Source organism: Coregonus lavaretus, assembly GCF_964263955.1.
Source record: "Coregonus lavaretus genome assembly, chromosome: 34".
NCBI lineage: Eukaryota > Metazoa > Chordata > Actinopteri > Salmoniformes > Salmonidae > Coregonus > Coregonus lavaretus.
Window position 1 is genome coordinate 33,664,729 of NC_140021.1, and position 25,110 is coordinate 33,689,838.

The following is a 25,110-nucleotide window of genomic DNA, read 5'->3' on the forward strand; positions in this document are numbered from 1 at the left end:
AAAAATTCTGCAGCATTGAAGGTCCCCAAGAGCACAGTGGCCTCCATCATTCTTAAATGGAAGAAGTTTGGAACCACCAAGACACTTCGTAGTGCTGGCCGCCCGGCCAAACTGAGCAATCGGGGGAGAAGGGCCTTGGTTAGGCAGTTGACCAAGAACCCAATGGTCACTCTGACAGAGCTCCAGAGTTCCTCTGTGGAGATGAGAGAACCTTCCAGAAGGACAACCATCTCTGCAGCACTCCACCAATCAGGCCTTTATTGTAGAGTGACCAGACGGAAGCCACTCCTCAGTAAAAGGCATGACAGCCCGCTTGGAGTTTGCCAAAAGGCACCTAAAGGACTCTCAGACCATGAGAAACAATATTCTCTGGTCTGATGAAACCAAGATTCAACTCTTTGGCCTGAATGCCAAGCGTCATGTCTGGAGGAAACCTGGCACCATCCCTACGGTGAAGCATGGTGGTGGCAGCATCATGCTGTGGGGATGTTTTTCAGCGGCAGGGACTGGGAGACTAGACAGGATCGAGGGAAAGATGAACGGAGCAAAGTACTTAGAGATCCTTGATGAAAACCTGCTCCAGAGCGCTCAGGACCTCAGACTGGGGCAAAGGTTCACCTTCCAACAGGACAACAACCCTAAGCACACAGCCAAGACAACGCAGGAGTGACTTAGGGACAAGTCTCAATGTCCTTGAGTGGCCCAGCCAGAGCCCGGACTTGAACCCGATTGAACATCTCTGGAGAGACCTGAAAATAGCTGTGCAGCAACGCTCCCCATCCAACCTGACAGAGCTTGAGAGGATCTGCAGAGAAGAATGGGAGAAACTCCCCAAATACAGGTGTGCCAAGCGTGTAGCGTCATACCCAAGAAGACTCGAGGCTGTAAAAGGTGCTTCAACAAAGTACTGAGTAAAGGGTCTGAATACTTATGTAAATGTGATATTTCCGTGGGCTATTTGTCACTAAGAGCATATTTTTAATAAATTTGCAAATCATTTCTAAAAACCTGTTTTTTCTTTGTCATTTTGGGTTATTGCGTGTAGATTGATGAGGGGAAAAAACGATTTAATCCATTTTAGAATAAGGCTGTAACGTAACAAAATGTGGAAAAAGTAATGGGTCTGAATACTGAGTGCATGTATGTGCGTGGGGGGATTTGTGTGGTTGTATGTGTGAGTGTGTGTTTGTATGTGTGAGTGTGTGGTTGTATGTGTGAGTGTGTGTTTGCCCCCCAACTCCCCTCTCTGAGACGTTAAAGAAAGAGAGGCAGGTTTTCTGAAGAGGCCAGAGCAGAGACAATGTAGAGGGATGTTCCTCCTCTCTCCTCTCTCCCTAGAGCTCCATGCTTCAAACACAGGCCTACGTATGCCAGGAACTCCACTACACACACCACACACACATGCGCGCGCACACACACACATACAACTGATTTCCATGTGAATGGAAGCCTCTGTAATCGCTGGATGTGTCAGGCGGGAGTGAGCATTTTGAATTTAAGGGAGGGTGGAAAGGATGGAGGGAGGGAGGGAGGGAGGGTTTTGTTAGCCCACGAAAAAAAGAAAAACAGCTGAAATGTTTTTCCCGACCGATTCTCTGAGTCACAAAGTCATTGTGCCAGTTCTCTCACAAAGCGCAACATCCCCCTTTTCTATCCATTTTCTCCTCCCTTCTTTACTTTTCCCCTCTGTCTTATTTGTGACATCTCCGAGTGAAAAGACAACAAAAGTAATTTCTTAATCTGTACATGCGGCTCATTGTGTGTGGAGGGAGAGAGAGAGAGAGAGAGAGAGAGAAAAGAGCTTGTGTTGTTGGCTGCTTGGTATTTTTTCAAAGCCACTCATAGTAATTCCATTCAACGTTGACTGCGTTTGAATAAGGAGGCACATCAGATTTGATTAGATACTTGATTGCCATAACCCAGTCAGTAAAGTGCTCTGACATACAAGGCACCCCTATGTTGTCTTGTATGAAGTTCATCCATTGACAATTGCTCTTTTTCATTCAAATGTGCCTTTTGTTAGAAGACATTTTGTTTGTTAATTGGATTGAATAAGGTTTTTCTGCGGCAGTGAAGCTCACTCTATGGCCCCTATATGTTTGTCTATGGTTAAATCAGAAGTAGGCTACAATGCTATAAAAGCAATAAAATCTATGAAAAATAAGTCAAGCCACAAATGAACATACAAAAACTGTATGTTTCTGATTAAAGACAATAGATAAATCACTATCTCTTTCACCTACTAGGTTTCTATCCAAAGAGGTTCTGTGGACTACAACTTATAATGTCTCAACTGTCTGCTCTACCTCCTTCCTCTCTTCCAGGCTCCAGGTTCCCCAGCCCCAGGTTGACGGCGAGGCCCAGTAGGAAGCGGGCCCTGCCCATCTCTCCCCTGTCGGAGCACAGCTTTGACCTGCAGACCATGATCCGCACCTCGCCCAACTCCCTTGTCACCATCCTCAACAACTCCCGCTCCAGCTCCTCCGCCAGCGGCTCCTACGGACACCTCTCGGCCGGGGCCATCAGGTATGGGATTATGGTTGCAAAATTCCAGTACCTTTCCCAAAATTCCAATTTATTTCAAGACATTCTGGTTGGAGGATTCCAGGATTTCCTGCTTAAATCTTCCTGATTGCAGGAATAATTTCCAATGGGGATTTCTGGAAAAAGTAATGTTACGGGATGATAAAAAAGATGTTGAAAAGCCCTGTGGGGATGGAGTGGGATGGAGGGACTGGGGCAGAGGCCATGTTTGTGTGGGACGTTGATCTACTGAAGGTGGGGGGATGTATTAGGATGTGGTGGACCAGTGAGGTTATTATGTGCGTACGTGTTTCTCCTCTGCGTCCAACCTCCTGGTGGGCCTTGTCCCCCCCATTTACCCAGCGTCCCCGGCGGCATGTGTCAGTCATCCACACACCCTCCCAAACACCACCCCCCTAATACACACCGAAACGACAGAGAAAGAGAAAGAGAGAGAGGGAGATCCATAGTCCTACTCGTAGCCATTGATCAGCGATCTGGAAGGAGAACCTGATCAATCACATGCCGCTGTGGCCCCAGTGACAGGTCCAATGATAGGGCCAACAGACTGATGAGTGATATGACAAGCAGATGGGCCCCCAAATGCGTCTTGGCCCATTGATTTCCACTCGGGGCCGGTAATAAGATCAGCAGATGTATGGGGCCGGGCTGAGAGGCTGAGAGCAGGCGTCAAGGAGGCAGGATGAATGGAGGCCCGCCAAGCGTGACTGCTATTGAACCATAGACCTGTGTTTACCTGGCGCTACCTATGTTTATAGAGAGAGCTTATGCGAAGGTGGGCAATGGGAGGTTTGGATGTTGATTTAATCTATGATGTAAGTAAAATAGTCAATTAATGGTACCCAAACTATCTGCACTGACTCTATCTTGCACTGACCCTACACACACTCACTAGACTATATATACAAACCATATACACACTCACTAGACTATATATACACACCATATACACACTCACTAGACTATATATACACACCATATACACACTCACTAGACTATATATACACACCATATACACACTCACTCACACACACTACATTGACACTCCCACACAAAACCCACACACATAACGCACACACACTCAGACCAACACAGCACAAACACACATCCACACATACACATTACTCACACACGCACACTCTTACACACACTTTTACACTCATCATTTGCTGCTGCTACTCTGTTCTTTATTTTAGTCTTATTGTCTATGCTGATGCTTAGTCACTTTACCCTGCCTTTCTTGTACATATCTACCTCAAATACCTTGTACCTCTGCACATTGATCTGGTACTGGTACTCCCTGTATATAGCTCTATTTTATGTTATTCCTCTTGTGTTACTATTTTTATTTTTAAACTCTGCATTGTTGGGTAGGGCTCGTAAGAAAGCATTTCACGGTAAAGTCTACACCAGTTGTATTCGGCGCATGTGACAAATACAATTTGATTTGATTTAAACATTCTCACCTCAATGTAGATCTATGAGGAAGGAAGGGTCTAGGTCTTTCACAGTAGGGGAGAGCTAGCAAGCAGACAATGCAATGTGAAGTGACTGTTGTAGTTATATACTAAGTTATAGGCATGATTATACTGTTGCTATTGTATATAATTTTGCTTTATTTCTGACAGAACCCAGTCATTCTGTCATTGTCTCCCGAGTGGCGCAGTGGTCTAAGGCACTGCATCGCAGTGCTAGCTGTGCCACTAGAGATCCTGGTTCGAATCCAGGCTCTGTCGTAGCCGGCCGCGACCGGGAGACCCATGGGGCGGCGCACAATTGTCCCAGCGTCGTCCAGGGTAGGGGAGGGAATGGCCGGCAGGGGATGTAGCTCAGTTGGTAGAGCATGGCGTTTGCAACGCCAGGGTTGTGGGTTCGATAAAATAATGTATGTGCTAACTGTAAGTCGCTCTGGATAAGAGCGTCTGCTAAATGACTAAAATGTAAATGTCAGTGTCATATAGTTTTTACAGTGGAGGGATAAGTTAATATAACCAGGATTGCAAAATGATAAGGTTCCCCAAAATTTTCTCAGATTTACTTCCCTTCAGATTCCAAGAATCCACCAACAGGGATTTCTGGAAAACCTGGGAATTTTGGGAAAGTTACCAGAATTTTGCAACGAAGTAATAACCGTACATTTTTTAAAACTTTTATTTTACCAGGCAGGTCAATTAAGAACAAATTATTATTTACAATGACGGCCTGGCAAGGGACCACAACAGTAATTCACAGTGCTAACAAGCTGAACATTCATTGGCAGGGATTCACCTTGGGCCCCGTGGCTTCAGTGTTACCAGAGCATCACTACTCCTGTCAGATGAGGAGCTAGCCAGAACAATCCATTTATTCACCCTCTCCCTCTCTTTCTCCCTCATTTTGCATCATTGCTATTGCAAATGCCGCTCAAATACATCAGAATGTAGTTTGTTAATGGTACATTAATTGATAACTTGCTAAATATTGATCTTTTTTTTTTTGGGGGGGGGGTCTGCACAAAGCCTTGCATGTGGGATGTTCCACCCTTTCTCGTCTACCAAACCCTGATTGTGATATTGTTTCCCTCCAGTCCGGCATTGAGTTTCGCTTACCCTCCGAACCCTGTGGCACTTCAGATGCACCAGCAGCTGCTTGGTCGGCAAACAGGGATGGTGGGTTCTGCGTTCGGCCACAGTCCGCCCCTCATCCACCCTTCCCCGGCCTTCGCAACCCAGCGGCCCGTCCCTGGCATCCCTCCCCCTGGCCTCACACCCAGAGAGCGCTCCGTCATCTCTAATGAAACCTCACAGGTGAGAGACTCCTCCCTCCTCCGCGGCAGACGCCTCTGCAATTCATCATCCCAGGTAATAGATAGATAACACTGCCATGTGCTAGCTGCGTCTGCGGTAGCCTAAACAGGCACAAGGCTCAGACAGGTAGAAACAGGCTCCCCTCCGTGCTCTGGCCTCATGGGAGTTGCGGACCCCTGGATGTGTTGTTTTGGACTGGGAATATTCGTTTTTTGAATGCTCTGTTTCACATGAAAAACAACAAGGGACTTGTTAGCATAGGATCCCACCACTGACACCATTAATCACACAGGAGGAAACAGGGATTAAAACGGAATATTGACATGGATGGATCCCGCAGTGTCTCTCCATGAGGTAGTTGGTGGATGAGATCTCTCATTCAAGGTAGAGAACTGACTATGTAAACGTATCTTCTCAAACTATTACACAATTCTGTCCAGCTCATAGGAAACAAACAGAATCATATACTACCTTACCGATTTCATATTTCTAGTCCAAATAGGACAAATACAGTCTCACTGTGTCTATAAGCAGGATCTCAGTGGCTCGAGTGTCAAGATGCCCCACGGTTAACGAGAAATTACATTCCAGATTCCCTGAGTAAACATTCTGAGAAGGCCAGTAGCACAGATCCGAGCCAAGGAATCTCTCCTGTTTTTCCAGGCCAGTTCAGTTTTCCTTGTTAATTTATTTTCCTGGCTCGCCTGCCTTGTAACAGGGAACTCCCCTTTGGCTCTCAGGCCAGGACCAATCAGGCCAGAGTCGGGTCTACCAAAGGTAAGGTCAGATAGGGAACTGCTGTATAGAATCATCTTATTCAATGGCCTCGAATTAATAGATAACAGGCTGTACTATGCTCCCTTGTAGTTGGATAAACTAGATGCCTTGAACAGTATCATACAGGATGTCGTCATACAACTGCATGTAAATGTTATTTTCTGCTCAACATTTATGGTCATTCTATTATATAGTATGTTGAATTAATTTTGAATGAAGTGATGTTATTGTGGTTGTTCCCACAGACCAAACCCACCAGTGAGTCAGCGGTGAGCAGCACAGGGGACCCCATGCACCACAAACGCTCCAAGATCAAACCGGACGAGGAGCTACCCAGCCCAGGGGCCCTAAATTGCCAGGTAAATGTAACTTCTCCACCATTTATCATATAGTCCGATGAACAGGTATGTTTATGGTATTCTATGTTCAAAGATGAGATCAGCAGATGAGATGGTTTACTGCGTCGGCAGCAACAGAATAGGATGTGGTGCTTGTACTGTTCAATTCTATTCACAAATAGAAAACACATACACACGTGTGCACACACACACACACACAACCACACACACTCACTCAGTCACTCTATCAGATGTAGAGCTTTGGGGCCAATTATGTGATGTATTGTATAACTGTTTATTTATTTGCCTGTTTCATTTGGCTGCCTGTTCAAGCTGCCACCTCTGAAGCGATAAGCCCCATTGATCTTGGAGGCACCAGAAGGAAATTGTTTTCCATTTAATCAGATGCTTAAGTGAATGGAAAGAATTAGAGAAGTTAGACTGCAGGTTTTCTAAAGGGCTCTCTGTGTGCTTGTGTCTGGAATGATGCCTCTAAAAGTGGCTCTGTGCGCATACAATGGAGGCAAGCCTGTAGAGAGATCCACATTCTGTGAATGAAAGTCCTCTTCTCTCTGTTCCCCTCCTTCACACACTCTCCTAACGCCATGGCAGGCAGGTACTAGCAGTTTTTACAAACCACAACTTAGCCTAGAGAGAAACCCCTGTACTCTCCAGGCTGCCCAGCCATGTAATGCTAACGGTAACAGTGAAATACGTCTACACTAATGGATTCCTGAAATACTAATACAGGCCCCAGACCTGTCATAGATCAACTGCCAACCCAGAGCAGAGCTTTCAGTGCTACATTTCCGCTCCCAGACTCACCTTCTACTCCCTGCGTGCCGAACAGGGCCACATTGGCCAGATTCACTCGATTACACCGGTGGGAAAGTGTAACTAAATCAGCCTGGTGGATTAGGGGAGGATATATTAGGGGGAGGATAGATTAGGGGGAGAGAACGTTTTGGTTGTGATATGACTGTGGACTTGAATCAAGTGTGTTTTGAACATAATGTGTAAACAGTCTTTTACCTAACCATAGTATACAAATATAAAAATCAGACCCATAAGTTCTGAACTGACTGTATATACAATATTTAATATCCTGCAGATCTCTGCACTCTTACTCATCTCTCATGTCTCAACGGTTAACCTCTTGGATAACCAGGTCAATTTAGTAAAAGACCACTTCGTCTCACCTGACAAAATAGAGGTGAAAGGTTAAATACTGGATACAAACCGGTAGTCCTTTAACTGGTTGCCTGTCAGTGCAGTGTTGGGCCATTGCTTTAACACTGTCAGTGTTGGGTCCTTGCTGTAACACTGTCAGTGTTGGGTCCTTGCTGTACAACTGTCAGTGTTGGGTCATTGCGGTAACACTGTCAGTGTGGGGTCATTGCTGTAACTGTGTGGTGTTTCTATACTGTAGGACCATCCGGATGGGATGACACTGGTGAAGGAGGAAGGTGACAAGGACGAGAGCAAGCAGGAGCCAGAGGTTGTGTACGAGACCAACTGCCACTGGGAGAGCTGCCACCGGGAGTTTGACACGCAGGAACAGCTAGTTCATGTGAGTACCTACCAGGACACACTGGGGAAGTAGCCTCGATTTGCAGGAGGCAGAACCAATATGACTATGGTGTCTGGCTTCGCTAGACTCCCTCTAACTCTATCAAGTTCAAAAGCTTTATGGTCCATTTAGAATGCAGATACTGTGCAGATAACAGCACAATAAATAGGAAACAAGTTTTAGGAGTCTATTTTAGGAGCCCTCAACAAGTCAACTGGTCCTATAGTTCTCCTGGACATTGGCTCCAGCCCTAACACCCTCTCTCTGGTCCAGCAGTCTCTTCTGTATGTGCAGTGTTCAGCGTTCAGTGCATAGTGTGCTGCAGCCTACAGGCGTTGAGTAATGCCCCTGCCGGATTCCAGATTGGTTTCGGGGACGATGGTTAATGGGCTCAAAGGCTGCCGAGTACGTCTCTGTTGGGCTATGGCGCTAACTGATTTGGCCGGTACCGGCTCGACTCCAAGCCCTGCACAATCAGGCCGTAAGCCCTACACTCTTCTGTACCGTACTGGCTGTAATATACTCCCCCCTTCTGTCATACAGCTCCTCACACCGCCCAGGAGATGGATGACGTTCATCCTGTAGAGCCTGAGGGCCTATTCTTCACCAAAATATTAATGATATTACAGTAATACTGTATCTATTACAGTAATACTGTATCACAAGCACTACGACGCCACTTACACTGATGCTATTACTGCTGCTGCTACCGCTGGTGCTGGACTGGTCTCCCCTGTGAGCTGCTCTGTTCTGCTTACCACTAGGCCCACTGAGAGGTGAGATTTGACTTTACATTCGTGTTTAATACATGAGAGCTGGAGCTGAGCTCACACAGCTCACCATTTCATGTGTGAGCTGTGCCAAGATTTTCCTCTTGTAGGACAATAAACGTGATTCTGATTCTGATTCTGATCAGCACACATCAGAAGGATCCCCAGCTCTCTACGGCTGTCTATCCCGTCGTCTGACATTGCAATCCGCAGCCGCGGCAGTATCCCCTATCTATAATTGATATCCTCAGCTCAGAATGGGCTGCCTCCCGCGTTTGAAGGGCTCTACTCAAAGGTTGAGGATCTTGACAACTTCTTGCCCCTGTTTCCGGGGACAGGGGGAGTTTGGCTGAGAGATGGGGGGGGGGGGGGGGGACATTCTCATTGTCTTTTCCCCTTACAAGCTCACGCATTTGCTCTCTGTCATCTTTTTTTCATATGATATTTTATTACTTAATTTATATGCCCATGCAGATAGGGGGAGGGACATGCTAATAAAACTATTCGCCTCTAATTCAGCAAGCAGAGAGAAAACCCTCTTATCTCCCCACCCCTTCCTCACCCCCACCTCCCATCAGTAATGGGATAAGTACAGTATTTGGACCATATTGTCTCTCCTCCAATGCCGGGGATATCAGTTCCCCCCTTTTTTCAACTTGTCTTCTAGAATGGCTATTGAGAAAAAAATCTAATAATATAATATGCTTCCAGTCTGGCTTTGATTGGTAGTGTGAGATTAAGTTACCCTTTATGTACTGCAACGTCGTTTTCAGTTCTAATACATTTATGGATTGTTGAATTGTTTTCTATCGATTGTTCATTGTCGATAGTCTTTGATATTAGTGAGGTAAAAACTTTAAATTAAACTGCTATTTGAAACAAGTGAGGTAAATTATACTCTATTTGAAGTGTTAAAAAAGTGATGGTTACGAAGAAGAAGACGAAGAAATCCCTTTTTAGTTTTTTGCTTGGCCTAATTCTAGAAATAAAAGGTTCCGTGCACCACCCTCATTGCTTTCTACCTTGTTCAAAAGCGTCTCCAGCCTCGCTCCTGATGCATATTTTTACACTCTACAAACGCCCTCGCACCATGACGCGCTGCGCCGTTCCTTTATCATCCGCGTTTAAGCGCTCTCGGTGCCGCCGATAAGATAAACATCGCATCTATGCAATTTAGCTCACTTATCTGGCCTTCCCACTCAGCAAAAGCGAGGCGGGTGTCAATTTTAGGTTGCTGTATTTATTTCATTCATTTCTCCTTCTCTCTCCATCACTTATTTGAACTCTGCCTCTCTACATCAACCTCCAGTACCTTTTTTGGCATCACTATCTTATTTTCTATTTCATTTTCTCTCCTTGCCAAGGGAGCACTTTTAAAGATAAGGCGTTGGTGCTGGATTATTTAATGTCTCTGTCTGAGATGTTTGTGGGGGTTTGAACTGGGGGGGGGGGGGGGGGCGGCTTTGGAGAGATGTTACGGAGACTAAGATGGGGGGATACAGAAAGGGTCTCAAATGCGGTGACCCTGAGACGGGGTGTGTGTGTGTTTGTGCGTGTGTATGAGATTGTGCGTGTACGTGCACACAATCCGCATATGCATGTTGAGACAGTAGCGGTCAATTTACATTCCCTTCCACCTTGATACTGTGCTATTCTGGGTCATTTCCTTAGGTGGAGCTATAATGTCCTTGTTCTAAGGAGATGGAGATGGCGTGATGTTAGCGTTAGCTCCCCCAGTATTCAAGCATGCTGTACGGCGGTGTTTGCGGCCTGGGTGCCTCCTCGGTGTTGAGGGGAGATAAAGTTGGGCTCAGTCAGAACGCGGCCCCCTCTCCCGCCTGCTGGCACAGCCCTTTAATTGGTAAAATGCAGATTATTTTTTGATCAGGAGAAGGATTAGGCACCTTATCTGTCTGGAGTATCTTACTCCAAGATGAAAAGGCTGTGCTGAATTACACATTCAAATTCTAACCCCCCTCGCTCCTTCACTCCCTCACTCTCCCCCTCCCTCCTTCCCTCCACCTCCCTCCCTCCTTCCCTCCATCTCCCTCCCTCCTTCCCTCCATCTCCATCCCTCCCTCCCTCCCTCCATCTCCCTCCCTCCTTCCCTCCATCTCCCTCCCTCCCTCCTTCCCTCCACCTCCCTCTCTCCCTCCCTCCTTCCCTCCATCTCCCTCCTTCCCTTCCCTATTTGTCCCTCTTTTTTTTCTTTACACAAAGCGCTTCAGCCATTGACATCACAAAAGAGCATATGATTTATTAGGCTCTGTTTGATAAAGCTAAACGGTGTTGCGGGTCCCACAGCTTAGTGAAATTGCCCTTGTAAACAGGCCTTCTTTTCATGCATTCTAATGTATGAGGTGTATATACCAGAAAGAGCTTGATAAGGAGACACTGTTGATGGATTTTGAAGTCGGGGGAAAATTGAGGAAAGTAGCTAAGTGTTGAAGGGATTCTGTGTATCTGGTGTCAGTGTGTTTATGTGCATGTGTAGCTAAAAGATGTGTGTGTAAATCCATAAAATTACATTTAGTCTGAAAGTAGAAATCTAAAAACCATTTCCTTTAGTATATGTAGTAGCTACATGTCCTATACAAATAGTTCACGTCAAATTGTGTGTGTTTGTATATCAGTGTGTTATACACTGTATTATTGGTATGTCAGTCTATACCTGTAAGCAAATGTGTACTGTAGGGTGTGTGTGTGTGTTTGCATGCCTGTGAATGTGTATGCACTCTGTGCTCATCCCAGCCAGCGCATGTGTCTCCCTCCGCCTGTCTCCCTCCTAAATCCATCTCGGTGGCGTTTTTACAGTGTGTTGGCCGATAAACTGGCAGGGTGAAAATGAAAAACTAGCTAGCATGCCGCCACCACCGCTATCAGCACCTGTTTGTCCATTACGCCAGGGCCAACACTGCCTAACCATACGCTCAGCATGGAGATTATTGATTCATTACAAATTGCCATTAGATCATGACCATTAGTGTCGTCTCCTCTCTGTCAGAACGGGGCCCCATGCATCACGACCGTCAGCGGCCCCGGTCATTTGTACGGGCTGGCGGGAGGGACGAGGGGGGACAGGGGAGTGTGTGCCAACAGCACAGCAACACCGGGGCGCTCCTATCACTCTCAGCCAGGGGATATCGAACGGAGCGTGGTGCAGACTGATCGCTTGCCACAGGAATTCCCTCACAGAGACGGAGGGGGAAAAAAGGAGGAGAGGTTTTCCGTGTTGTGATGGGGAAGGGAAGATCAGTCTGAGGGAAACGAACATCCACGGCCCTCGATCTTACCTCCCCAATTGTTTCCTCTCTGAAAGAAACCATTTTTTGTCACTCCAAAATTAAAACGTGTCAGGTTGAATTGAATGGAGGGCCTTTGTTGATACATAAATTCAATTGGAGACAGAACTTAACGATTGCATTGGCTAACATATTGATGTAGTTGTGAGAGCAGGGCAGGGCAGGAAAGTGCACTTGGCTGGCGAAGAGATGCCGGTTGTAGTGCACTTCTTTTGTCATAGGGGCGGTGTAGGACACTCATGGCTCCCACTGCATATGGGGTTAGTTAAGTGCAATTGTTCTGAGACTTGAGGGCCCATGGGGGCCTTTCTCTTGAAGTAAGGTCAGACTTCATAGGGTGCTGTCTATTTGGGGGTACATCCCCTCCTCTGATGGCAACAAAGGGCTGTGACGGTGCCCTGGTCAGGGCCCCACTGGCCTGTGTGTTGGGTTACTAACTGGCCAGGGGGAGGGGCTCCTGGCTGGGGATAATGCTGCCTTTGTCTGGGGACCGTCATGTCTGGAGGTGCACGGCCAGTGACACACTAGCAGTTCAAACAGTAATGCAGGCACACACACACACACAGGCAGGCAGACAGGCACACACACACAGACACACACTTTTCTTGGGGCGGCAGGTAGCCTCGAGGTTAGAGCGTTCGGCCAGTAACCGAAAGGTTGCTGGTTTAAATACCGGAGCTGTTAAGGTGAAAAATCTGTCACTGTGCCCTAATTGCTCCAGGGGCGCTGTGCAATGGTGACCCTGGCTGTGACCCCACTCCCTGTAGGTGTCTCAGGGGGAGTTGGGATATGCAAGAAACACATTTCCACTACACACTTGTGTGTAACAGGACAAATATAAATTATTATTATTATTCTATTTCCCTCTCAATTCCTCTTCTCTCCTGCTCTTCCCCTCCACTGTTTGGTTTGTTAAAGTCTGCTACAAGGAAATATAGAGATACTCTAACAACAGTTTGTTTCTCCCAGACATTTAAGACCTCTCAAAGTCAAGTCTCTATCTTTCTTTCCCGTTCCCCTCTCTCTCTCTCTCTCTCTCTCTCTCTCTCTCTCTCTCTCTCTCTCTCTCTCTCTCTCTCTCTCTCTCTCTCTCTCTCTCTCTCTCTCTCTCTCTCTCCGTTTTCCCCCTAAGGCAAATGTCTCTCTCCCCCCTCTCTGTTCAGGAATGTAATAAGACAGGTTCCTTTTGTTCAGGATATTGTGTCTGTCTCCTTGGGTTTAAATTGCTCTCGGAAAGGCCCTTCAGAGGCCACCACACTACACTGTTGTCTTTGTGAGAGGGCCAGATGTTGACTTCTTCCCCGAGGATTCCATCTCTGTCTGCCTTTTTTTCCCTTCTCTTTTTCTTTACGGCTCTCTCATCCTGCCTCAAACAACCACTGCCACCACTTACCCCTTTTACTGGTCAGTGTGTAAGACAGAGAGAGTTGGAGAGAGAGAGGGAGTGAGAGTGACAGAGAAAGCAGGGGAGAATCGGTGCTCACTAGATACTGTATAATGCTTCGCTGGAGTTGTAAAGCCATGGAATTTGAAACGCTTTCCTCCCTCACCTCCCTCACCTCCCTCACCTCCCTCTCCCCCGTCCCTCCCCTCCTCCTGCCCCCTTAAGCCTCAGATTGGAAGTTGTCACGGCAGCACAACTGTCAGCAGGAGCCCCATGTGATGTGAAGTGACAGGGTTTTATTTGAAAAGCCTGTTCATATCGGACACTGAGACTCACAAGTCTCCCCTTTATTCCTCAGAAAATACGAATGAAAGAAAAGGAAATGGAGAGAAAGAATATGAAAGAATGGTAACGGTAGAGAGAGCGGGAAAATTAGTGGTAAAACAATGATGGATGAATCAATTGAATCCTAATCCAGATTAACCTTTGACCTCTGCTTGTTTTTTCTTTCAGCACATCAACAATGACCACATCCACGGGGAGAAGAAGGAGTTTGTGTGTCGCTGGGACGAGTGTTCGCGGGAGCAGAAACCCTTCAAGGCCCAGTACATGCTGGTGGTCCACATGCGCAGGCACACCGGGGAGAAACCACACAGATGCACCGTAAGACCACTCCCACAACACTAGAGCCCTGCATGGGCATGACTTTGAAGCCCGAGCCCTACCCATGCCCGCGACGTTCAAGCCGTACCCTCCCCAGGCCCGATTGCTTCTGCCAAATCAGAAATCACTTCCACCGTTAGTAAATCCATTAGCTGCTCCTATCTGTCACTCGCTCCCTGGACGCTGCTCGCTCTGCATGCGCTCTGCTCATGTCGCTTTGAGTCTGTGAGTATCCATAGCAATGGCTCCAATTGGGCTGCTCTGCTCAATGAAGAGACATGAAAGAGCAGTTACTTTTCACTCTAGACTAATTTCTCCTGTCTTATATTTGACGAGGTTAAAGCCATGTAATGATCTTAGTCAGATATGACTGTGCTGCGCAGCAGAGCACGGGCAAATGGCTCAGCTTCAAAATGTTAGTGATCAATTTAGTGATACCCGAGCCCTGCCTGTACCCTAGTTATTGATGAAAAAACAGGCCCTACCCGTCCCCTAACCCGATGTATAATGTTGGGCCCCGTCGGATGTAAACGTTTACTTTACATCCGTGGGCTTAGATATAGGAATACATAAAGAGATAGTCGTTGTTAGATGGTTGTGTGATGATGGTGCATCCTTACATTTAATCAACAATCTGTCACATTACTGCATAGGTCAGTTATATTTCTGGGGTAATTGTTGTCTCCCAGGATGACGCAGAGCTGTGTTTGATTCTTTTTCTTCTTCTTCTGTGCAGTTTGAGGGCTGTCCCAAGGCCTACTCTCGCCTGGAGAACCTGAAGACCCACCTGCGCTCCCACACTGGAGAAAAGCCGTACGTCTGTGAACACGAGGGCTGCAACAAGGCCTTCTCCAATGCCTCAGACAGAGCCAAGCACCAGAACCGCACACATTCCAACGAGGTACAAACACACATGTTCACTCACGTGCGCACACGCACACAGTACATGTATGCACTCACGCAAGCGCAGGGAAACACGCGCGTGCGCACAAACAAACACACACACTCACACACAGACACAGCTCAGCAACAGGTCATTTCCCTACACCACTGAATGTCTGTGAGCATGCTGTCCATTGCTGGAGGCCTTTAGCAGCAGGTAGCCTAGCGGTTAAGAACTTTGGGCCAGTAACTGAAAGGTCGCTGGTTAGAATCCCTGAGCTGACTAGGTGATAAATCAGTCAATGTGCCCTTGAGCAAGGCACTTAACCCTAATTGCTCCTGTAAGTAGCTATGGATAAGAGCGTCTGCTAAATGACTAAAATGTAAAAATGTAGAAACAGAAGCGTCCCCATCTACTCCTTCCAGAACATAGAATTAAATAGAACAGTATACTAATATAATGTTCTATACTAATAAAATAATAAAATATAATGTATATGTATGTTCCAGAAACCCTACGTGTGTAAGATCCCTGGCTGCACCAAGCGCTACACAGACCCCAGCTCCCTACGCAAGCACGTCAAGACCGTGCACGGGCCCGAGGCGCACGTTACCAAGAAGCAGCGCGGCGACACCTACCCACGACCCCCGCCCCGGGAGGGGGGCAATGGACAGGGCCTGTCGCCAGGGCAGCTGGGGGGGTACGCAGACCAAAGGGAGTACAACCACTCTACCTCGAAACAGGACGAATGTCTGCAGGTCAAATCCATCAAGACAGAGAAACCCATGGTGAGCCCCTCTCTGAGGTCACATACTGCATAATGGGATAACCATAGAAATAGAATTACTCCCGCTGGTCCACCCATCACGGAACATTGAATTGAATGGGGATGCCCATTCTAGTAATTATATTTCTATGGGGTTAACAGCCCAGCTCTATCTGAAATGTCATCCTAATACAGTAGCTTCTAACAATGCTCCATCCAAATCCACTTTAACTCTAACTGTGTAATATACCGTGATGCTCACTTAAACCTAACCTGATTACTGGGACGTCAGCCAGGGATGTGTACAGTGCGTGTGTTTTCTGTGTGATCTAACCTCTTACGAATAACCCTAAAACGAATGAATTTTTTCTTCTGTCCAATTCTCCATGCATTACTCTTCCCTCTCTCTCTCTATGGACAGTGGGTAATCAGGTGAGATAGGTGTCCCTTCATGTTGCCATGTCACCTTGTAATACCCATTCAGCCTGTTGGCCATTTTCCTCTTCTCCTCTATCCACGTGGCATCAGCATTTAGTCATCTTTACAAAGCTGTCCTTATTTTGGAGAGTAACGTTTGCTCAAAGGAAGTTATATGCCTTGGGGCAAAACAAACTGTATTTCCAACCGTTTCCAATAATGTTTATGTGTAGAATGCCCAACACTGCCTAGGCCTCTATGGTGTAGCCCAATGCATTGGGTGGAACCAGGATGAGATGAGACTAGGCCCATTCAAACTACAAATTCTTGTTTTGCAGTTTTGTACGATGCAAAAAAAGTAAAAAAAATGTCTCTTCACTCCATTTGGGTAAATCAGAGTAAGGCCTTAGTCAGTCTGGAACGGTCCATTAGATGGCACACGGGGAAGCATTACTAATTCATTTCACATGGTTTACAGAAGAGAAGACATTGGACAAACCCACAGCTCTGAGAAAGTAAAGATTGTCTGTGTTTACACATATTGTAATGACAGTTGAATGCAAACCTTCTATGGTTCTGTGGCCTGTAGATTTGAAGGTGGTATTTGACCAGACTGAATGCATTAATATGATCAATCATTGTGTTATTGTTTACTCCTGTGGAAAGCATGTCCCAGGCAGCTGCATCACATGGTGTCATTGTGTGTTTTGATCATATGGCTCAGACCTTTAAGAAAATAAAATGGTCCTTAAAGTGATACTTCGGGATTTTGGCAATGAGGCCCTTTATGTACTTTCCCAGAGTCAGATGAACTCGTGGATACCATTTATATGTCTCTGCGTGGAGGAAGTTGCAAACTAGCTCTAGCGCAATTGCTAACTAGCGTTAGCGAAACTACCTCTAACTTCCTTCATACTGGACGCAGAGACATAAAAATGTGAAGTATCCCTTTAATGTGTCCCATGTACTTGGTAATAATCGAGCCTCCTGTTCTTCTTCTCCTCCCGTCTTTTCTTTTCTCCTCCCTCTTCCACCTGTTTTCACCTCTTACTTGACACTCGCGTCCCTATTCCCCCCCCCCTCCGGCAGACGTCTCAGCCAAGCCCTGGCGGTCAGTCTACATGCAGCAGTGACCAGTCCCCCGTCAGCCCCTATCCCAGCCGTGGAGTCCAGCTTGCTGTGAGGGGAGGGGTGGGACTAGGACTGGGCGAGGGACTGGGAGAGGATGAGGAGCTGGAGGACGAGGAGGAGGGGTTGGAAGAGTTAGAAATGGGCTGTGACGCCCCCATCATGGACTCCACGGTGTCGACAGCCACGGCGGCTACGTTGGCGCTGCAGCCGAGGAGGAATGTGGGCCGACCCATGAGATGGATGGAGCATATGAAGATGGAGCGGCTGAAGCAGGTGAACGGAGGAGGAGCCCCCATGCCCAGGCTGGGCCCCCTGTCACCCACACCGCCACCCAAGGGACCTGCCACGCTGCCCGCCATCCTGGGGAAGGGTAAGGACCCACCATGCTCATATCCACCACCCTGTCTGGGTCCTCTGAGGCTATACACAAAGAATAATAGTGTTTCATTACAGGGACTTAGTTAGGGTGTGAAGTGTGTTTTACATGCTGTACTCCATGGGCATTCAATATCGGTATTAAACGTCCCTGGATGCTGTAAAGGCGAATAGATATGTAAAATAATATTGACGCTAGTATTGGGTTGTAAAAATAACTCCAAATGTCTCAGCAGATCTCGGTTTGATTACTTAGAATTTCGCCTGGCAGATCGGACTTGAATACACAGGCGTAAAAAATTCTTTAAATTCTCTGTTCCGCTGGAAATCAGTATCAAACCCATATCGTATCACGCCATATATCATATCAGTGATTAAAGCATGTAATATAATTTCATGGCCAAACTGTGCCAGTTGTGTTTGTGAGAAGGTTGCATCTGTCTGAGGGATCTCTCTTCACTTATATTGTGCTCATCTTTCTCTCTATCCCCGCTCTCTCTCTCTTTCTTCCCCTGCTTTTTCTTTGTTTCTCCCCCCTCACACACCTCCTTCTTCCTCTCTTTTCCTGTCTCCCCCTGTCTCCCCTCTCTCTCTCCCCCCCTATCTTTCTCCTCCCCTCTCTCTCCCTCCCTCTCTCTCGCCCTCCTCAGGTCCATACCTGGGCAGGTTATCCCAGCCCCAGCCTCCCCCTCGTCCCGAGCTGGGCAGCACAGAGCTGACGGTGCTCAGCTTGCTCCGCAGCATCGAGAGCGGTGACCGGCGGGACAGCAGTGGCAGCGCCACCAGCTCGGCCTACCTGAGCAGCAGCCGGCGCTCCTCGGGCATCTCGCCGTGCTTCTCGTCGCGGCGCTCCAGCCAGGCGTCCCAGAGTGAGGCAGCCAACACCCCTAGTCACCACTACCGCCACCACAACCTCAGTTCCACCGACTCCTACGACCCCATCTCTACCGACGCCTCGCGCCGCTCCAGCGAGGCCAGTCAGTGCGGGGGAGGTGGTGGTGGAGGAGGGGTGTTTGTGGGTGGAGGATGGGCGGGTGTCGGGGGAGGGACCAAGGGGATGCTCAACCTCACGCCTGCGCAGCACTACTACCTGAAGGCCAAGTATGCTGCCGCCACGGGCGGCCCGCCCCCAACACCGCTGCCCAACATGGAGTGCATGAGTCTGAAGAACCGCATGGCCATGATGGGCGAAGTCCAGGACGGCGGTGGAGGCAACTACGCTCTGCCCCCACTGATCAGGCCGCGCCGCTGCAGCGACGGCAGCACCACCAACGGGTACGGGGGCCACGGTGGCTACCAAGACTACTGGCGGAGGGGCTTCTACCCCGGCGAAGGCCCAGGGAACGGCCCGGACCGGAGGGCCAGCGACCCCGTGCGGACCCACCCTCAGCAAGCACACTCTGAGTTCTTTGGGCTGCCCCAGGTCCAGTGCTTCAGCAGCCTCAACAACATTCACCCTCTGCCCCCTCTCTCAGGCCTCCAGCACCCTACGGCGAAGGGCCGCAGCCTCATTCTGCAGAACTACACACGCTCCGAGGTGAACTTACAGAGAGGGGGCTTGCTCTCCTCACCTTGCCCACCCAGCATCATGGAGAATGCGGCCCTGGAGGCCCTGGCCATGGAGGAAGAGGGAGCCCTGCTGCTGGGGGATGAGGACATGCTGCCTGACGACATGGTGCAGTACCTCCGCTCACAGGACCAGACAGGCTCCTACAACAACCACCTGGAGAACCAGGTAGCTGGGGACAACGGCCATCTCCCTGGGGGAGAGTTACAGGACCAGGGCTCAGGGCTTAACCAGTGCTTCCATAGCCTCCAGCAGCACCAACAGCAGCAGGGACTGGAGAGAGAGAGCCCTAGTAAAGACGGCATGCCCATCCAGTGGAATGAGGTGAGCTCAGGGAGCGCTGGGAGGTCTCCACAGAGGCAGCCCCAGGCCCAGTCCCAGCAGAGGTGTAGCCGATGGGCCGCCACAGAGCAGCACCATGGTCTGGCTGCCGGTTCGCCGTTGGGGAACATGGTGGTGCAGCCGCAACAACCATTCGCCAGAGACTTCCAGAACCAACGCTGTGCCCAGCCAGCCCAGTCCCAACCTCAGCCTCCATGCATAGTCAATGGCGGGGTGAAGTTAGAGGTGACCACCCACTCCTGCATGGAGATGAGAGGGAACGATCACAACCCCACACAAACCTTCGGCCGCCCTGACTTCTCCCAGATCTCTCTGGGGCCTCTTCCACAGGGCTACGGCCAGCAGAAGTACCACAACCAGACCCAGAACCACAGAACCTCCAGGCAGATCGGAGAAAACCTGCTCCTCAGCCGGGCCTCCATGGACAGCCTCTCCAGCCTCTCCCCAGCACTCCACCACCACCCCCAGGCCACCGCATCCCGCCTGCAGCAGGCCAACAGCAGGCACCTGGCCAGACCACAGCAGTACCTGAATCTCCAACCGAGCACCACCAACGGTAGCCATGTCAACCTTACCCAGCAGAACATCACCCAGCAGCAGCAGAGTCTGAGCAACCAAGCCAGCCACTACTCCCTGGCCCGTCAGGTGTCCGGGCTGAAGCTGGAGGCTCCCGACCAGGGCTACCTGGATCAGGGCTTCAGCGACCAGGCTGTGTGCTTTGATCCGGTGGAGACCAAGGCCTCGTCCTTCCCTCCCCTGGAGGAGCAGTGTCTGCTGGAAACCATGACCGAGCAGGTGGGGCTAGGCGGGGATTCCTCTGTCCCGGCTTCCCTACTATCTCCGGGTGCCGACCAGGTGACCAGTACGGTGGACAGCGGCGTGGGCGGCTCGGCCAACATACTAGACGACGTGGTGGCGCTGGACTTCGGCGCCATGCTGGATGATGTGGGGCTGGGCTATGACCAGGGTAGTCTGGTATCGGGGGTGATCAGCCCCTCCATCTTCCAGGGCCTGTCCCGGACCTCGTCCCGCCTCACCACCCCCCGGACCTCCGTCACCTTCCACAGCACCGCGGGCATGGTGCCCTCCAACCTCAGCAACATGGCCATCGGGGACATGAGTTCTCTCCTCACCACCCTCGCCGAGGAGAGCAAGTTCCTGGCCATCATGCAGTAACTAACTCCCTCCTTCCTTCCCTCCCGTGTCTAAAAGGAAATACAGGAAAAACCTGATGCATGTAAAGAACTGAAAGAGGAAGACGGCAACACTTATTATCACAGTTTATTATACTTACGTAAAGTGTTTCCCGAAACAGATTTGTTGCCAAACAGATTTATTTTGTAAAAGTGTCATCCCCTCTCTTCCGAGGCAGGGGATGTGTCAAAAAGTATATATAGATATATTCAATTTCTGTACTGAAGGCTATTTTTGGAAGCCTTTCCTTTTGTGTTACTATATGATGGTGAGCGAGTGATGCCTTTGATGGCCCTTCTGGTCTCATCCCTTTGAAACATTATTCTGTGGATCGTTGCTGTTTTTTTTTGCTGTACACTGTTGGTATAAATGCATGTTGTAATCAAGGTCAAACATAAACACTGTCTTCATAAGTACGTAGACTAGCCCATGTGCTAAGTATCTAATCGTATTGGATGTACCATTTACCATTATGGTGCAAAAATCGCCTCATATAAATTCTTATGTCATCAGGTCATAAGAGGGTCAAAGGTCAAATATTAAATGAAAAGGCCCCTGGTGTTATCTTTCTATAATTACTTGTTAAAAAAAACATTAAACCTTTGCTATTGTCATTTTGTTAGTATGTTACTTTTGCGAATATGTAATTGTTAGTGTTTCAGTGCTTCTACCAAGTAATACCAAGCGGGTGTGTTTGACAGAGTATTCCAATAATATTGTATTGTGTCCATGTTTAAAGGACCACACTTCAAAGTCTTAGAATTCACAAGCGCCAAAACGTAGCCCTTTAGTTCATACTCCAATGGCTTGATTTACAATGTCTGTAATGGTACTCACGGGTGTATATATAACAATGTGGATTTCCATATTTTCTTCGTGAAAATCCGATTCTTGCTGTCAGATTGCGAGGCTGTTTTGAGGTGCTCTCTGTAGAAAACAATCATTTACGAACAGTATGGGACATATTCATTTTTTTATACAACAGATCATCCTTTAATTCTAAGCGTAGCACATGATTCACTGATTTAAAAAAAGGGTACCATTTGTTTTCTGTTTTTTAATCCACCATTGTATTTGATCATTTTAGAAATGTGATCCTTGTTTTGTCTAATAGATCATCCATATTCTATTCTCCAAAACAGTACAATACAGTATGTCCTACCACTATGGATTGCAGTGACTCTTTCAACAGTTTTAGTATCACCTTGCATTCCCACATGACAGTGTACAGTATTTTAAATAGTTTCCTTAATCTTCAGTGGCAAAGCAATGAGGTACAGAATTGTTTTGATGTTTTTTGGTACTTTTTGTAGCTGTGCATCAATGTTTTGTTTTGTTTTGAAAGAGGTAAGAACTCATTCCCTCGTGAAAGGACCAGAGGGAATGGCCATGAGGTATGTGCCTTAATAAAACCTGCCTGTCGGAAAATAAAAAGATCACTGCCAATCTTCCAATGTTAATTATGAAAAAATAAACATGTTAAGTGTCTTGTGAGACCTGTAATATTCACATAAACGTTTATATTTAAAAAATGATTATCGAAAAGATTGAAATGTGTGAAATGCATTAACTTTAATTATAGTTAATCAGATTTTTTTTGCCTTTTTTTATACCTGTAAATACATTACTCTTTCTGTAGGTTTTGCTCGGATATGAGGATGAGGCACGAGGGGTCAATAAAGAAATGACTCTTAAAGCAGGGATTCCCAGACCCTGGTTCTAGTCCAGGCAGATTTTGCTCTGAGTGGTGCGTGGGGTGCCCAGCACTGCCCGTCTGCCAGAAGAGCCACTTTGCTTTTTTATAACTGACCACAAATGTTTGTATGGTTTTAATAAAAAAAGTAAATTATATTTCAAGTCTTCTGTCTTGCATGTGTGCTGGTTTGGATACGATGAAACACAGACTCAGATGGATGTGAACCGATCCTCCATAGGTTACATAGGTTTGTTGGATTTAAGGTCATCAACCCACCACGACAAACAAGAACCGATCTTCCATAGGTTACATAGGTTTGTTGGATTTAAGGTCATCAACCCACCACGACAAACAAGTAAATGAGATAGAATGATCCATTGACTGCGAACGTCACTGCCATTTCTGCATAAGACAAACTACATTAGTAAGTATTACTGCATTGCTAAGAATTACTAATAAAGTCACTGTCCTTGTAACGTGATTAAATCACTAGACAATTTCTGTCTAAACTTCAGGTTATCAGATTGAGAGCTTCTGTACTCTCAAATCAAATCTTGTGCCAACATACTGGGTCAATATCTAGTGCCAAAAAGGATAAATTACACACACATCAAAAGGAAATGCAACTTCTGGTCGACCTCACGGATTGTCTGTATCAAACTCCATGTACCCTCAATTCTTACACATTGAATTATGGAGAATCGAATAGTCTGTGCTTTTGTTGCCCCCTTCTGATCATCAGTAAGAATTGCATTTGAATTCCACACCGACAGTCATCCACATCAGACCAGTGCCTATTCACAAACATAAAAATATATTTATTACCTTCGGGTTTGTCTAAAAATATTGTAATATCTTCTCCTGAATTGGCTTTTAAATGTATATAAGCAATGTATAAATACTGTGGGTAACACTTCATTTTAAGGGGTCCTTATTACAGTGTAATTACCGATGATGTATATAAATCCTGGATTGTGAATGCTATGTATTGGCTGACTTTGGGAAACCCTGCTCTATAGGAATGAATGGAATTCAATAGTATTTCAATTAAATGTTTCAAGGACAAAATTAGATGTATTTAAGTATCTTTTTTTTGTAGTGGGTAATCGAAAAAAATAATACTTTAAGGAAAATGTTTTCAGATATTATTTTATTTTGTATTTTTATGTTTAGCTCACATAATATAATTTAAAGGTACTATATTCATCACATAATATAATTTAAAAGTATTCATTAAGGTGTCTGTAATAGAATAAATGAGGCAAAAACGAATGTAGACATTAATAAATGAATTGCTACAGCTTCCAAAATATGTTTTACAATGGTGGGGGAGTCCCAAGATGGAGGCACGGGGGCTTCAACACAGCGCCCCCTATCAGTCATTTAGTGTATATATAAATCATTGGTAATTACATATGTAATTACACTGTAACAAGTATTGTAATTATTGTACTAATTAATAGTTACACTGTAATAACAATATGTAACTGGTGGTAATTGCAGTCTGTAAATAGAGGTGTAACAACGAATATGGGCCCCGTGTAGCTCAGTTGGTAGAGCATGGCGCTTGCATGGCGCTTGCAACGCCAGGGTTGTGGGTTCGATTCCCACGGGGGGCCAGTATAAAAATAGATAAAAAATAAATGTATGCACTCACTAACTGTAATGTAAATGTAAATGTTGTTACCATGCTTGTTACAAATGTTAAAGTTTATAGCATCCCAACGCACCATATTTCAGCCGGCACAAACCACCCGATAAGTGTTAGCCAATTGAAAACCGACCACCTCACTGACACAACTCTGTAATAAAGATCTGGAGTCTGATGCCTAGGCCCAATGACAAATACAGGTTCACAAACGGTTCACATAAATACATACTTTAAATTGTTAAATCATTTATTGGTGCATTTGACAGTTGGTCAATTACTTTAACCATCCATTTTTAGACATTAATAAACAGTTATGGTTAAAATAGTGAGCTAGTCATTTGTGCTTGCCAAATTGTAAGCCTATTAAGCTTGGTTGAATAATGGGTTGTACATGCACTTCAAATGGTCACAAGACAAACTCTTAATCCATCATGTAACCTTGCAAGGGTTTCACTGTTGAGGAACATTCTCACTTTTCGATGGGATGGATTGGTGCATGGGCGGCGCACAATTGGTCCAGCGTCGTCCAAGATAGGGGAGGGTTTGGCCGGCAGGAATGTGGGTTCGTTTCCCACGGGGGGCCAGTATAAAAAAAAGACTAAAATGTAAAAAAAAAAAAGTGCAATTATTTATTTATCCCAAGAATTAAGGCATCATGTCAACATCTGTCCATCTGTGCATCCCATCTACACACAATACCACAATATAAAATATAATATAAAATTGATAAAAATAATAACAAATATTTACAAAAAAACTATTTAAAAAAAGTAAAAATTAAAAACATAAAAATAAAAATGTGTAAAGTGGTTGTCCCACTGGCTATCATAAGGTGAATGCACCAATTTGTAATTCGCTCTGGATAAGAGCGTCTGCTAAATGACGTAAATGTAAATGTAAATATAATGACAAGTGAAAACATGTTTTTAGAAAATGTTGCAAATATATTGAAAT

The 25,110-nt window shown here is 46.6% G+C and overlaps 1 protein-coding gene across 1 annotated transcript in view; it reads left to right on the plus strand.

Annotated features, from left to right (window-relative positions):
• LOC311109177 (transcriptional activator GLI3-like) overlaps nt 1–22,660 on the plus strand; it is a 170,475-nt gene extending 147,815 nt beyond the window's left edge. The window contains exons 7-15 of the mRNA XM_084152014.1: nt 2,325–2,526; nt 5,111–5,330; nt 6,353–6,466; nt 7,875–8,015; nt 13,985–14,134; nt 14,871–15,035; nt 15,527–15,805; nt 17,290–17,701; nt 18,357–22,660. Of these exons, the coding sequence (XP_084008140.1) occupies nt 2,325–2,526; nt 5,111–5,330; nt 6,353–6,466; nt 7,875–8,015; nt 13,985–14,134; nt 14,871–15,035; nt 15,527–15,805; nt 17,290–17,701; nt 18,357–20,791 (4,118 nt within the window). The 3' untranslated portion in view covers nt 20,792–22,660. The remainder of the gene's footprint in view (nt 1–2,324; nt 2,527–5,110; nt 5,331–6,352; nt 6,467–7,874; nt 8,016–13,984; nt 14,135–14,870; nt 15,036–15,526; nt 15,806–17,289; nt 17,702–18,356) is intronic.
• The last annotated feature ends 2,450 nt before the right edge of the window (nt 22,661–25,110 follow it).